Source organism: Tenrec ecaudatus, chromosome 5, assembly GCF_050624435.1.
Source record: "Tenrec ecaudatus isolate mTenEca1 chromosome 5, mTenEca1.hap1, whole genome shotgun sequence".
NCBI lineage: Eukaryota > Metazoa > Chordata > Mammalia > Afrosoricida > Tenrecidae > Tenrec > Tenrec ecaudatus.
The window spans coordinates 43,569,218-43,584,915 of NC_134534.1; the positions used below are offsets into that span (position 1 = coordinate 43,569,218).

General features: G+C 39.6%; 1 protein-coding gene and 1 pseudogene across 3 annotated transcripts in view; one reads left to right on the plus strand and one right to left on the minus strand.

Moving 5' to 3' along the window:
* The window catches only part of VIRMA (vir like m6A methyltransferase associated), a 68,238-nt gene that overhangs the window by 8,421 nt on the left and 44,119 nt on the right, over positions 1–15,698 (plus strand). For all 3 annotated transcript variants that reach the window (XM_075549477.1, XM_075549479.1, XM_075549478.1), the window contains exons 3-8: positions 5,579–5,665; positions 7,134–7,182; positions 8,901–9,069; positions 10,548–10,670; positions 11,518–11,790; positions 13,714–14,854. In XM_075549477.1, the coding sequence (XP_075405592.1) occupies positions 5,579–5,665; positions 7,134–7,182; positions 8,901–9,069; positions 10,548–10,670; positions 11,518–11,790; positions 13,714–14,854 (1,842 nt within the window). The remainder of the gene's footprint in view (positions 1–5,578; positions 5,666–7,133; positions 7,183–8,900; positions 9,070–10,547; positions 10,671–11,517; positions 11,791–13,713; positions 14,855–15,698) is intronic.
* Positions 3,897–4,812, minus strand: LOC142448707 (large ribosomal subunit protein eL6 pseudogene; annotated as a pseudogene).

Sequence of the window (15,698 nt, forward strand, 5' to 3'; positions counted from 1 at the left end):
TGTTTTTAATCGTTTTATTAGGGGCTCATACAACTCATCAAAACCCATACATACATCAGTTGTGTCAAGCACATTTGTACATTCATTGGCCTCATCATTCTTAAAACATTTGCTCTTCGCTTAAGCCCCTGACATGAGCTCTTTTTTCACCTCCCTCCTTGCTCCCCCGGTATGCTGTGTTTTTTTTTTTTTTTTTTTACATTTTATTAGGGGCTCATACAACTCTTATCACAATCCATACATATACATACATCAATTGTATAAAGCACATCTGCACATCGCTTGCCCTAATCATTCTCAAAGCATTTGCTCTTCACTTAAGCCCTCTGCATCAGGTCCTCTTTTTTTTTTCCCCTCCCTCCCCGCTCCCCTCTTCCTGATGAGGGGATAATTTATGGATTGCTATTTTGTCATATCTTGCCCTATCCGGAGTCTCCCCTCCACCCCTTCCCTGCTGTCCATCTCCCAGGGAGGAGGTCACATGCGGATCCCTGCAATCTGTTCCCCCTTTCCAATCCATTTACCCTCCACTCTCTCAGCACCGCCCCTCACACCCCTGGTCCTGAAGGTATCGTCCACCCTGGATTCCCTGTGCCTCCAGCCCCCACATGCACCAATGTACAACCTCTGCTGTATGCTGTGTTTTTTAATGTATGTATGTTTACATATATTTCTATTTCTCACAAATGTGGTATTTTATGTAAAATTAAGTTTAGAGTCAAACTACTTGTAAAAGGCTAGTGTCCTCAAATTATCATTGATTCTTTAAATCAATTTCCTGTGGCTGAGATCTGAGTTTCTGAGACGTGAGCCTTTGGAAATTCAGAAGTAAGGGATTTGCATTTTAGCTATTTGTTGTTTCCTTAAGATATTTGAGGCCAAAGTCTATTGTATTCTTTGCAAATGTTCCATGTACATATTGGCTGGAAATGGTGAATTTCTGTAAAAATGTTCTGGTATACACTGCCAATTCATATAATACACGTCTTTAGACATTTCTAGAAGTAAATTTTGACCTCATTCCCTCATTCAAAAATGTTACTTTTGGTAATCATTGTAGATAATAAAGGCATAAGCCATGGTCAAGAGGTCTTGGATTAAGTTTGGTATTTGCCTGGTAATTGAAATGTAAACAGTTGAAACTGTTTGCTCTGGGGCAGTTTGTGGACAGGCCTAGAACTGGAGAATCCTTGTAGCCGATTTGGGTTTAGGTATTTCATTTCCAGAGATGGGTGGAGGGCTGTGGGCAGGGTTGATCTTGTATGGGTTGGTCCTGTGAGGGGCAGGGGCTATGGCTCACGTGTGCTTAAATTTCACAGTGTCAACCCCACATGAATCTAGGGAACAGGATAGTTCAGATTCAGGTACACACTGCTCTGGCCCCTTGGGGCCCCCAGGCAGCCAATTGGATCCAGTTTCTCTGAGTGAGTGGATGCTTTATCCCTCTGCGCTTGTGCCTCTCCTGCCCACGCAGTTAGGAGACTCAAATAGCCCAACCACAGTGGCCGGCTAGCTGGGTGGCTGGTGGGCTGGAATGTTTCCATTTGTTGGGTGCTGGCCTTACTGCCTTCCCCCTCACCACGCTGGCTCTTCAGCCTGGGGTCTGTAGACCCCCACGCTGCATGGGCTAGAGCTGGCACCCCTGTCAAGAACTGTTTTTAGGGTAGAACATTTGGTTTCTTCCTGCATTGGGGAAAGTTTTTTCAGAGCAGGGTATGAATCCTGCTGGGAGGTAGGCTGGTGAGAGTCTGCTGCTGGGACTCCCATCTTCTGTGTCGGCAGGTACCAAGGCGAAGCTATGTAGCATTACATCCATTGGATAGACACCGCCCCCCCCAAAAATTATCAACATGTAAGAAAATAATGATCTAATGCCCTTATTAAAAATGCGCAGATTGCACACTATGAAATATGTGTAATGTGCTTTATGTATGTGTCAAAATGTAGTTTGAAGAGGAAGGGTAAGAAACTTGAGTTTTTGATCACGCTTGCATTTGTATATCATTTTATGTATTCCTTTAGTTCATTTATGTTGAGTATTTTCACATCCATAGTGTTCAAAACAATGATTCCTCATTAGTGCCTAGTTTAACAAATGATTTTACTGTAATTTATTTGACTACTCTCTCATGTGAGAACTTAGATAGGTTTTAGTTTTTCCAAATGACAAGTAATTGTACGGTGAATAGTCTCTTGAGAAAAAAGTCTTCTGTTTGATCTTTAAGTATTACCATAAAAGTATTGCCTAAGAACAGTATTTCTGGATCAAGTTGTAAGAAGAGTTTCTTAGTCTCTTGATACTGCTACATTCCTTTTCAGAATGATTATTCAAGTTTATACTTCTGATAGAAGTATGTGGACATTCTACTCTCTACTATTTGGATTCTTATTTAAAAAGACAATGAAGTATATGACTCATTGCCATTGATTATGTAGAGATTAAAAAAATCATTTTATTGGGGGCTCATACAACTCTTAGCACAATCCATACATACAACCATATATCAAGATATTTTCTTTCTACTTGAACTCTTGGTATCAGCTCCTCATTTTTCCCCTCCCTCTCCCATCCTCCCTCCCTCAGGAAGCCTTGATAACTTATAAATTATTATTATTTTGTCATGTCTTACACTGCCCAATGTCTCTCTTCACCTAATTTTCTGTTGTATGTCCCCTAGGGAGGGGATTATATGTAGATCATTGTGGTTGGTTCCCCTTTTCTTTAAAAAGTCTATTTATTTATTTATTTTTAGGTTCCCCCTTTCGACACCATCTTCCCCTTCTCCTCCTGGTATCGCAACTCTCATTATTGGTCTTGAGGAGTTTATCTGTCCTGGATTCTCTGTGTTTCCAGTTCTTATCTGTACCCATGTACATCCTCTGGTCTAGTCAGATTTGTAAAGTAGAATTGGGATCATGATAGTGGGTGAGAGGAAGCATAAAAGAACTAGAGGAAAGTTGTATGTTTCTTTGATGCTATGCTGCATCCTGACTGATTCATCTCCTCTCTGCGATCTTTCTGTAAGGGGATGTCCAGTTGTCTACAGATGGGCTTTGGGTCTCTAGCCCGCATTCCCCATTATTCACTATGATAGGATTTTTTGTTCTCTGTTGCCTGTTACTTGATTCTATTGACACCTCATGATCACAGGCTGGTGCGCTTCTTCCATGTGGGCTTAGTTGCTTCTGAGCTAGGTGGCCGCTTGCTTATTTTCAAGCCTTCAAGACCCCAGACCTATATCTTTTAATAGCTGGGTTCCATCAGCTTTTTTCACCACATTTGCTTATGCATCATTGCTTTGTCTTCAGCGATTCTGTCGGGAAGGTGAGCATCACGGAATGCCAATTTAATAGAACAAAGTATTCTTGCATTGAGAGAGTACTTGAGTAGAGACCCAATGTCCATCTGCTACCTTAATATTAAACCTATATATGCATATAGATTTATTTCCCCATTGCCATATGTAAACATTTACATATGTACATGCCTGCATCTAGACCTCCATAAATGTCCTTTGTCTCTTAGTTCTTTCCTCTATTTCCTTTTACTTTCCTCTTGTTCCACTATCATGTTCAGCCTTCATTTGGGTTTCAGTAATTCCTCTTGGTTACATTGCCCTTGAGCAAGCCCTACCAGACCTCCTGCACCCTCCCCGCGACCAATTTTTGGATCACTTGCTGTTCGAGATTTTTTTTAAAGGTTTTATTTGGTCCTAAAGAGTTCAGTTTCCGGTGCTCTAATTTGTGTTACATCAAATACAGCAAGATTCCATTCTAACTATATAAACCTATTCTAAAATATTTATTTATGTAGCTTGCTACTGTAGAAGTGTTAATTTAGACCGAAACTCAGAATTTAGGACTTTGATGCTAACATTTCTGACATGATTATGGTCTTTTTTTTTTTTTTTTTCAAACTTTGAGTTATTTAATTAAGTTCTTTGCAAGAATCTAGAACACCAATTTGTGAGGATAAACCCCGTTCGTGAGCGCGAAGGTAGCACGCAAGTAGCCTTGGAGCTGGGGAACAGCTTTGATTTTTGCCAAAACTTGGGAGTCCACGGCTTTCTGATCAGCCTTGCGCTGATCCGTGATCTCGTATTTCTCTTTCTCGGTGTCAAAGATCTCGCCTTCTTGGTGTCTGGGCTTCCGCAGCTTCTTCTTCTTGAAGTTGGCGTCTGAGAGATGCTTGGGGATTTTCACACCACTGATGTCAGCTTTAGTGTTAGGTGGCGATGACAAATTTCTGGTGTGTTCTGGGCAGAGGAACTCGGTTGAGGGAGAGAGGGCCAGTCACAAGCAGCAAGCCGCTGCCCAGCTGCTTCAGGAAGACCACTCTCTTGCCTCTGTGGCTCCTGTGAGGATGATCAGCACGGTCCCTGGGGTGATGCTGGCGCGCAGTCTCCTGACATACTGGCTGAAGGGCTTCTTGCCGTGGCTCAGCAGCTTCCGCGGCACGTCTTCCGTAGGGTAATACCTAGGCATTTTGCGCAGCTTCACCACTCGGGTCCCGCCGTTCTTGTCACCACCCACTGGCTTTGTGACAGTAGCCAGAACCTTCTCCTTCTTCTTCTCAACCTTGGACTTGGCCGCTGAGTACTTCCTCTTGTACATGGCCTTGCGGGAATACATGGCGGAGCGGGAATACCGGCCGATTCCTTTGACTAGGACTGGGTTTCGGCTGCAGTGGGGCTTCCCCTTCTTGGGCTTTTGCCCTTTCTCCTTAACTTGGCCACTGGCATCTGCTTTCTTGACTTCGGGCTTCTTCTCCGCCTTCTCACCCGCCATCTTGCAAGATGGGAAAGAGAATTAAGGCCCATGATTATGGTCTTTAGTGTAGTTTTAGTTACAATCAAATTAGGCAACTTGAAATAGAGTTAATTCTTGCACTTCACTAATGAGAGGGAGCAGTGATACCAAGAACAATAAAGTTCAGTATCACTGCAGTCAACTGGCACTTAACTTTAAAGTACATTTAAGTGTTTTAGAGTAGTCCAAATATCTGTGGGAAGATGCTTGATGATTAAAAATTTTAATTTTAATCATACTCGAGTGAATGATTTTTGACTACTGGAGAATCAAATATGAATAATATTGTGAGTATCATGGACTGCTAAAATGACAAACCAATCTGTATTGGAAGAAGTAAGGATGTGTGAGACTTTGTCTTGTATACTTTGGACTTATTGTCAGGAGAACCAGTCCGTAGAGAAGTACATCCTGCTTGGCAAAGTTGACAGGCATGGAGAAAGAGGAAGGCCCTCTATGAAATGGATCGATACAGTGGCTGCGCCAGTGGGCTCTGGCAAAGGAGCAATGTGAGGATGGCACAGGACTGTGCACTGTTTTGTTCTGTTAGACGTAGGGTCGCTATGGGTCAGAGCCAACTTCATGGCACCTAACAACTCATACAAAAATATTACAGAGAATATTATAATTAGCTATATTTTTGTAATGTAAGCCTTAGGCATATTATTTTTCGCTTTAGAATTGCTTTTAAATACGTACCTTTTTTCTTTAGAAACTGATTGTTGCAAAAATTGCAAAAATTAACATTTGTCTTTTGTTTCATTCGCAGGGAGACATCTCCGCATACATTTCAGTTAGATTTATTCTTCAACAATGTGAGCAAGCCAAGTGCCCCCGTTTTTGATAGATTGGGAAGGTATGTACTTTGTAAGCATTTCATTAGAAACTCGTGTATTAGTAAGGTGACTCCTTTTATTCTAATTTTTTGTTGTTGTTAAAAGACCTTCCCAGTCAGTCTATCTGTCTCTCTCTCTCTCTCTCTCTCTCTAAATGAATTAAAAGAGCATTTTATTGGGGGCTCTTACAGCATATTTGTACATATATTGCCATCATTATTTTCTAAACATTTACTTTCTGTTGAGCCCTTGGTATCAGCTCCTCTCCCCCCCTTTCTTTTTATTATTTAAATTAAACAAAAGGATGTTTGTGTGTGTATCTGGTGGCACACCCCAGAACTCAGGGTTTAGTTTATCAGCTGGCAATGTTAAAGGACGGGCAAACTCCTGAGGGGATAATGAGTTTATATACCACCCCCCCCAAAAAAAACCTTTCAAATTTGTGCAGTATAAACCATATTTTGCTGCTTTTTACTGGTTCATGAATTTCTCACACATGATAGTAGAGATCTAATTGGGAAGATATGCTTTTTGAATCTTTATATGTATATATGCACATACAATGAAAACTATTATTTTATCTTATTTTTATATCTTTCTATCAAATTTGAAATTTCATGATCATCTATTTTGTGAAGTGAGAATTGGATTGCTTAATACACGTTAGGTATATTAACACTGTTAGTGATGTCTTCAAACACAATAACTATTAAAATGAGTTTGAGAACTTAAAAAATTTCAAGGTAGCTTAAAAATGGCAAAGCTTCTGTCTTTGTTATTGATCTTTGTTTCTTATATTGATAATTTTATCTTTTTTAAAAGTGAAGAGAAATCTAGATAATCTGAAATATTTAATTTTTAAGAATTCAGAATGCTTTTCTTTTGTCAATGTCTACTTGATAAAAGTAGGTGCTTTTTCTTACTTTTAGTCCTAGTGTGTGTTTTTAACATGACATCGAGAGGGGCCACTGTTAATGTGCTCCACTGCGAACCGCAAGGTTTGAGGGTGGAACCTCCCCACAAGAAGAAAGGCCTGGTGATTTTCTTCTTACAGATCAGCTGTTGAAAACCCTGTGGGGTATAGTTCTACTCTGCCGTACATGGGCTGCCTTGAATCAGAATCTGCTCTGTGGCAACTGATTTGGTTTGCTTGTGGTAAATTTTTAGACGACTGTAATACAGAGTAGTTCTTCATGCTGTACATGAGAATTACTTGTGATGCATTAAAAAAATACAGATGCTTAGACTCACCCCCAACTAGATTTGGTGGGAGAGATTTAATACTCTTTAAAGAATGACATTTTGGAAGTAGTGAATGAAACCCAAACTTGGTGCCTTTTTAACACAAAATAAAAATATAGCTTTTGATTTTATTGATGTAGTTGAATCAAGAACTAGGACTTAAAATTTATTTTTTGAAATAGGACTTCTTCATGAACTTTGCTGGTAATTGTTTGAGATTTTATTTTTATTCCTATTATTTTGCAGCCTGGAATATGATGAAAATACTTCCATCATCTTTAGACCCAACTCTAAGGTAATTATGGAAGCCGATATTCAATTTGTTATTGCTGTTTTTTTCACCTCTGTTCAAAGTTTTGAGTCTAAATAAAAAGTTAGCTCATTTAGGTCTAGTTTTGTATAGATTATCATTTCTTATCTGATTCCACTTGGATCCAGAAACAGTTTTGAAATAGAGAAAACATGTAATAATATTCTGTCTTCCTATAAAGAAAGCTCTTTGTCTCATTTTGTACTTGAGTCAGGAGGAAGCCTGCATTTCGTTTGTGTAGCCTAGTGGCACTGTAGAGTAAGCACATGGTCTGCAGTTCAAACCCACCAGGCATTTCTTAGGAGGAAGATGAAGCTGACTGTTCTTGTAAAGATTTTGTCTTAGAAACTCTGCACAGTACTTCCTTGTCCTAAGGGTTGATGAGAGTCAGAATTTTTTCTGGTTTCGTGTTCGAACTAGTGGGTGGGATTGCGCAGCCTGTTGTGTGACAATATACTAAGGGATTACTGTGCATACTTTCCTAGACTACAATTAATTATCCTGACCTGTTTTATCTTTTTTCTAATGGAGGTTTGGTTTAAAGTGTCTCATTTCCTCTGGATGATCTTGGAGCTTTTTTTCTGGTCCCTAGTTTCTCTTTATAGTCTAATTTCTTCCTTATTGTGCCTTGTCTTGGTGGCGGAGTGGTGATGCATTGGGCAGCTAACCACAAGGTTAGCATTTTGAAACCACTAGCTGCTTTGAGGGAGAAAGACGAGGCGTTCTACTCCTGTAAAGAGTGACAGCCTTTGAAATCCACAGGGGCAGGTCTACCCTGCACTGTAGAATCACTGTAAGTTGGCATCAACTCGATGGCAGTGAGTGAGGAGAGGCCGCCATACTACTTAGTACTTTATCGTTACCTTTACCAGGGTTGATTTTCTGATTTGTAAAGGGAAGGGTAATATTTGCTCTATTGTAGTTACTAGTGATTAATATTTTATAATTTGGAAAGCATATATCGTATTTTTACTTAAGAAATAGTGGGGTTTAATGGCACTGGTAAAGACTTTGATCTTTTTAGGAGAAAGTTCCTTGCTAAAACTATTTAATGCCCTTTGTCAATGGACTATGGCCACACACAGGAGCCCTTGTAGCCTATGCGTTATGTGCTGGGTGGCTAACCATAAGGTTAGCAATTCGATCACCGGCCGTTCTGTGGGAGAAAAATGAGGCTTTCTACTCCTATGAAGATTCAGTCTCAGAAACTTACAGGAACAGTTTTGTTTTGTCCTGTAGGCTTGCTGTGAGTCAATCGAATGGATGGCAGTGAGTTTGGTAGATAAATTATGCAGTCATATGTAAATTAGTCACGTAATGCTGTGTAATGTTATGTACTGTACTGTAATTCTTGAGACTTGGTACAATATGTGCTTCTGGGCATCTATGATCTCTGTAGCTATTACCACTTAATTATGAATAATTCTCTTTTTATTTCTCTCTGCTTGGTTTGGAATCTGGCTATACTTTTCCAACAGGGATGGCATAATGTGTGGGGTAGGGAGATGTAGTCTCAGAACACATGTGTTTTCTCCATGGGACCATATAAAAGCTCAACCTTTGCAGTTTCACCAAAACCAGCCTAACTTTTTTGGCATGTTTTTAAATGATTTTAGTTGAACACAAATTAATTTGGGATCAGCTGACTTCTGGCATATTAAGACATTAATTTGAAAGATATTTTTTCCCCCTCTGAAAATCAGGTGAATACTGATGGTTTGGTGTTAAGAGGCTGGTATAATTGTCTGACGCTGGCAATCTATGGCTCAGTTGATAGAGTGATAAGTCATGATAGAGACTCTCCGCCGCCTCCGCCGCCTCCTCCACCACCTCCCCAGCCACAGCCCAATTTGAAAAGGAATCCAAAACATGGTGAGGATTTTAATTTGCTTTTGCCAGTGAAAGTCTTTTAGTGTTGTAGGAAAAACTAATTCACAGAGCTTTGAAACTTGATTAAGATTTGCCCAGAAAGCGTTAGCTTCCCAGCTTCCCATTCCTTACTCTCTATTTTTATGTTGAAATTGCTTCATTTTTATTTTCTCTTCTTACTTAGGATGCTTTCTAATTGCCTGAGAGTTTTTATTTTTTTGTTTTGAAATCATTTTATTTGGGGCTCATATAACTCATATCACAATCCATACACACACACATCACTTGTATAAAGCACATTTGTTACCCTCATCATTCTCAAAACATTTGCTCTCCATGTAAGCCCCAGGCATCAGCTCCTAGTTTTTTTCTTTTATTTAAAACACATTGATGATCATGCAAACCAGCGGTTCTTTATGGTTTCCTACAAAAATTACTATCAAAACTAAATGCGATAGTGCTTGGCATATATATTTCTAGAATACTGATGTGGATGGAATATTTTTGAGGAATTTATATGTATACATCTTAGCTAATGCATATTTCCCCAGTGTTGAGACCCCTTTGATCATTCCTGGAGACCTGAAAAATAGAAATGCCAATAAATTTCAGTGACTTTCATTCACGAGGCAGGCAGTTGGGCCCCCTTTGCGTAGGGGCTCGTCTTCCCAGACCAGGATCACTTCTTTATTGTAAGGACTTGAACTACAGGAGATTTAGAACACGTATCCAAATTATAATTGAGACCTCTAGGGAAATCCATTATAGGCCACAATTAGTATTGTCTATGGTTTGATAATGATCTCTCTCAATCATGCTATAGTGGAGTAGTGTGAACTCTGTCTTTGACGCTGGTCACATACATGTTTTCATTTCTTGTGTCTTCCCTGTGTCGCATAGCTAGAAACCCTGGCAGCACACTGGTTACGCACGAGGCTGCTGACAGCACCCTGCCAGCTGTTCTGAGGGTGAAAGGATGTGGTGATGTGCTCATGTCATGTAGAGATTAAAATATCAGCAACAAGCACACTTGTTCTTCATCTCTACATTATATTTAATTTACAAATGTTACATAAATGGAATCATGAAACATATCCATTGAGACTGATTTTTTTAAATTTATAATTTTCTTGAGGTTCACACAAATTTGTATAGGTAGCAGTAGTTCATTTTTGTTTATTGCTGAGTAGTATGCCATAGTATAGGTGCACCACAGTTTATTCTTCATGAAAATAAGTATTTGCTCTCTGAGTTAAGGCCCAAGAATGTGTATGTATTTTATTTTTGTAAGTGGGAAATCAGAAATTCAGACTCTCCAAGTGTAGCTTTGTTAACAAAAATTATCTTAGGTTATTAGGAATGCAACATTATCAAGAAGTCCAAAGAAGAAAAACAAATGGTAGAAAACATTTTTGGCAGACATTCTTTTCACTATTTTTAATAACCTGAAAGCTTCTTTTCTGTCTCTAACCGAATTCAAGCTGATGGGGAGAAAGAAGATCAGTTTAATGGAAGCCCTCCAAGACCACAGCCAAGGGGACCAAGAACTCCTCCAGGACCACCACCACCTGATGATGATGAAGATGATCCCATTCCTGTACCAGGTACATATAAAGTCGTTGCAGTATGTTCCCCCCTTCATTCGTGATAGTGCTGTTTTGATTTTGATTAGAGGCAAAAAATTAGATGCTGGTGATCAAATTTTAGTGGATGCCCCCTTTTCATCCTGGGCAGTATTTCCTTTATATTTTCAGTTGACAGTTTTCTTGTTAACAGAAAACTAATTACTTTCCAGTTGTGTTTGAAAAATGAAATGATCATATGATACAGTGTTATGTACAAAATAGCACAACTTAACAATAGGCAGCATGTTTTGCAAAAGGCCAAACTCCATATAGCTAGTTATTAGCTCTCCCCCCAAAAAAGGATTTGTTCATGGTATTGGAACTTCAAATAGTGACTGCTGTTTTGTGAAGTGTGTAGTTTTTTTTTAACTTTACCAAACATGTTTTTTTTTTTTACTGCTATTTTTTTTTAACAATTTATTGGGGCTCATACAATTCTTATCACAGTTCATACATATACATACATCAATTGTATAAAGCACATCCATACATTCCCTGCCCCAATCATTCTCAAGGCATTTGCTCTCCACTTAAGCCCCTTACATCAGGTCCTCTTTTTTTTTCCCCTCCCTCCCCTTTCCCCCCTCCCTCATGTGCCCTTGGTAATTTATACATCGTTATTTTGTCATATCTTGCCCTATCCGGAGTCTCCCTTCCCCCCTTCTCTGTGTAGTTTTTTTAACAGCAGATAATTGCCACTTTTATGTAGTTTTTGAGTTAAATAATTTAAAATGTCCTTAAGTAGTTAAAATATCTCTAAGTAGATAAAATACCTCATGCTATTCAAATCACTGGAATGATTTGTGCCTAAATCTCAATTTTTCAGTGTCAAGTGACAAGGAAGAAGACGCTCCTCATCGAGAAGATTACTTTGAGCCAATTTCTCCTGACCGGAATTCTGTTCCTCAGGAAAGTCAATATTCTGATGAAGGAGAAGTAGAAGAGGAGCAGCAAGAGGAGGGAGAAGATGATGAAGATGATGTGGATGTGGAAGATGAAGAAGATGAGGATGAGGATGATCGTCATACAGTAGACAGTATCGCTGAGGAGGAAGAAGAGGATGAAGATGAAGAAGGTGAAGAAGATGAAGAAGGTGAAGGTGGGTTCCATTGTGTAGTTCTTTTGGTTGAATTACTAGCTGCTTCTCTAGGTAGCTGTGAGCAATTAGGGAAGATTGATACGAAAATGAAGGAAGCCGTGGCAGTCAGCCGATAGCTAGGCCTTGGGACTTAACTAGAAGACACGACTAGATGTCGAAACTCTTCTCTGCCTTGTATGGCTGGCCTTGCTCTTTCTCTTAACTAGCTCTTGTTTTTCCATTCACCCCACAGGTCCAATCTCTGTGTAGTCAGCCCAATTTTCATATACCTGGGAGAGAGATTCTGTTTGGTTTGCTAAAATAGGTGTTTCCCCTTGAAACCATTATCTTTGGCCAGTGAAGTGGGGTCCTGCCGCGAGTATGTGGCAGTTAAGGTTCGGGAGGTGGTTTTAAAGTAAAGATTGGTGGGGTAAGCTGGGGGGTAACCCTGGAAATGTTTTCTATCTAGATAGTGCAACAAAGTGCTACATTAGTTTTAAAAATTCAGAAAAAGAAAAGCATTGATTTAATTTTGTTTTTCCTATGCAAGGAAAAAATGAGAAATAATTTGTGCTGCTATGGACTGCTAACCACAAGTTCTGCAGTTCAAACCTACCGGCCACTCTACTGCAGAAAGTTGAGGCTGTTTGCTCTTAAAAAACTTCACAGCCTTGGAATCTTCCTGCTAGGTTCTGGAGTCTACGTGTGTGTGTGTATGTGTGTACACATGTGTGTACTAGAAGGCATCTCAGGGTTAGCTCCCTTTAGGACCGTACCCTTCCCAAGATAAGTGTACTTGTTAGTGTTTGGAAGGCTCGATTGTTTTGAGCGAGTAATATCACAGGAGGGCTGAAGCTAGAGGGGAACCTTTTGAAAACATTTTCTTTTCCTTGTTAGGCCATTATGGCTCATTGCTGTATTGCCATAGCCAAGCAGCAGTGTGTTAGAAAGTAAAACTAGCATACTTTTTATTTAACATGGAGGACAAAGCTGCACGTGTGCCACAATAAGGAATTTTTGTTTTGAGAAGGTTGAGCATTTAAAATGAAAACATTTACATACAAATATAAACAGACCTAGGGAACTGTGTTACAGATAAATGCAGAGAAGTAAAATTTCAGGAATCTGAAATTAATGTTATAAAAAGAACTCAGAAGGATATTGTGGACATTTTTGGTTTAGCTTTGAAAATATGGTATTTAAAAATCATTTTATTATGGGCTTTTATAACTCTTATCACAATCCATACATCCATCCATTGTGTTAAGCACATTTGTACATATGTTGCCATCATCATTTTCAAATTATTTTCCTTGGTATCAGCTCTTTTTTTTCCCTGCCCTCCCTCTCCCACCCATCCTCCCTCGTGAACCCTTGATAAATTATGATTATTTTCATGTCTTACATCGTCTGCTGTCTCCCTCCTCCCACTTTTCTGTTGTCTGTCCTCCTGGGGCGGAGGGTTATATGTCATTGTGATCGGTTCCACCTTTCTCCCCCTACCTTCTTTCTACCTTCCTGGTATCATTACTTACATTACTGGTTCTGAGCGGTTTGTCTGTCTTGGATTCTCTTTATTGTGAACTGTCTGTACTGGTATTAATTCTTAAGTATAATATTTTCCCCCCACGTTTAATCTCTCAGGAAGATAAGCTTGATTTCTGAGAGAAATGATTTTGTTACTTGAAATATTTGTAATTTGTAAGAAAATGATGCCTGCCCAGCCAGCCACCTATTTTAATTCTGGATAGATATTAGAAGTTTGTCCATAATTATTCTATTAAACATTATAAAAAGGTATGTGTTGATATGATGTTGTGACAGAAGTTGATTTTCTTGAAGAAATTATTCTTTGCTATACAGGTAAGTGATTTTTTTTTTGATTAAGCAAAATTTATACCATCAACAATTCTATAATATTAAATTATTCAAACAATTTTTCAGGAGATGATGGTTATGAACAGATTTCCAGCGATGAAGATGGAATTGCTGACTTGGAACGTGAAACATTTAAATATCCAAACTTTGATGTAGAATACACTGCTGAAGATTTAGCATCGGTTCCTCCTATGACATATGATCCATATGACAGAGAGCTTGTACCACTGTTATACTTCAGCTGCCCTTACAAGACTACTTTTGAAATTGAAATCAGCAGAATGAAGGATCAAGGTCCAGATAAAGAAAATTCAGGGGCAATAGAAGCTTCAGTGAAGTTAACGGAATTGTTAGATTTGTATCGGGAAGATAGAGGTGCAAAATGGGTAACCGCTTTAGAAGAAATTCCAAGTTTAATAATAAAGGGATTAAGTTATTTGCAGTTGAAAAACACAAAACAAGACTCCCTTAGCCAGTTGGTTGACTGGACTATGCAAGCTTTAAATTTACAAGTTGCCCTTCGCCAGCCCATTGCCTTAAATGTCCGACAGCTCAAAGCTGGGACCAAATTAGTGTCCTCACTTGCAGAATGTGGGGCTCAAGGGGTCATGGGATTGTTACAAGCAGGAGTTATCAGTGGACTGTTTGAACTCCTCTTTGCTGATCATGTCTCATCTTCCCTTAAGTTAAATGCGTTTAAAGCTTTGGACAGCGTCATCAGTATGACTGAGGGAATGGAAGCTTTTTTACGGGGTAGGCAGGGTGAACAAAGCGGCTATCAGAAGCTTCTGGAACTCATACTTTTGGACCAGACTGTGAGGGTTGTGACTGCTGGTTCCGCTATTCTTCAGAAGTGCCATTTCTATGAAATCTTGTCAGAGATTAAAAGGCTTGGTGACCATTTGGCTGAGAAGACGTCATCTGTACCTAATCACAGTGAACCTGATCATGACACAGATGCAGGACTGGAGCGAACAAACCCAGAATATGAAAATGAGGTAGAAGCATCTATAGATATGGATCTTTTGGAGTCCTCAAATATAAGTGAAGGGGAAATTGAAAAGCTTGTTAGTCTCCTAGAGGAAGTTTTTCATTTAATGGAAACTGCACCTCATACAATGGTTCAACCTCCGGTTAAGTCTTTTCCAACTATGGCCCGCATTACAGGACCTCCAGAGAGGGATGATCCATACCCAATTCTCTTCAGGTAAGACTTGCATGTTTGGGGGAAGTATATTTCGTAGACCATTGGAGGCAACTTCATGTTGATTGCTGGGGTTTATTATTGGAAGTTAATAGGGTACTACAAGTCAGGAACACGAGCAGTAAGAATATAGTCATTGGTTTCCTCAGCCAGCAGGTAAGTCTTTTTCCAGTTCTTAGACTCAATTTACAGGGTAACCAAATCTTCCTCTAGTTTTTAGTCTCTCAGCCACATGGTCCTGTGCCCTTAGCCTTGATGGGCTAGGAACCAGCCCGCTTGCCACTCTGTCCCTCTGTTTCAGAGTCTTGGCCAGAGAAGGAGAAAGTACCCCATAGTCTAGGCGTTGTTCCCCTATGTCTCCATGCCACTGCCTTGATTTCATCTGGTCTCGGCAGCAGACATCTTGAACGTGCTCTTCTAAGGTCCTCATGCTTTCTCTCTACTACTTTTGCTTTTTTATCTGACTGTAGGTGATATATGTCTGTGTCATTTCAAAGTAGCTATTCAGTAGTAGACTGACAAGTATCTTAGTGTTGTGGTGAGGTAGAGTGTGTTAACGCTTAAAGTAGTAATGACGCCCAAACCAAACCCATTACTTTTGAATCAATTGCAACTCAACGTGAACCAGTAGGGCAGTGTAGGGCTGACTTATCCAAGTCTGTAGTCTTTATAGGAACAGATTCCCACACCTTTGTTCTGAGGAGGGCTGATGGTTTGAACTGCCAACCTTTCAGTTTGTAGCTGAGTGCTTTAACTACTGTGCCAGTAGGGCCCCTTTTAAAAGTCATAGTAATGAAACCAAACTCACTGCCATCCAGTCGATTCTGACTTGTATAGTGACCCAATG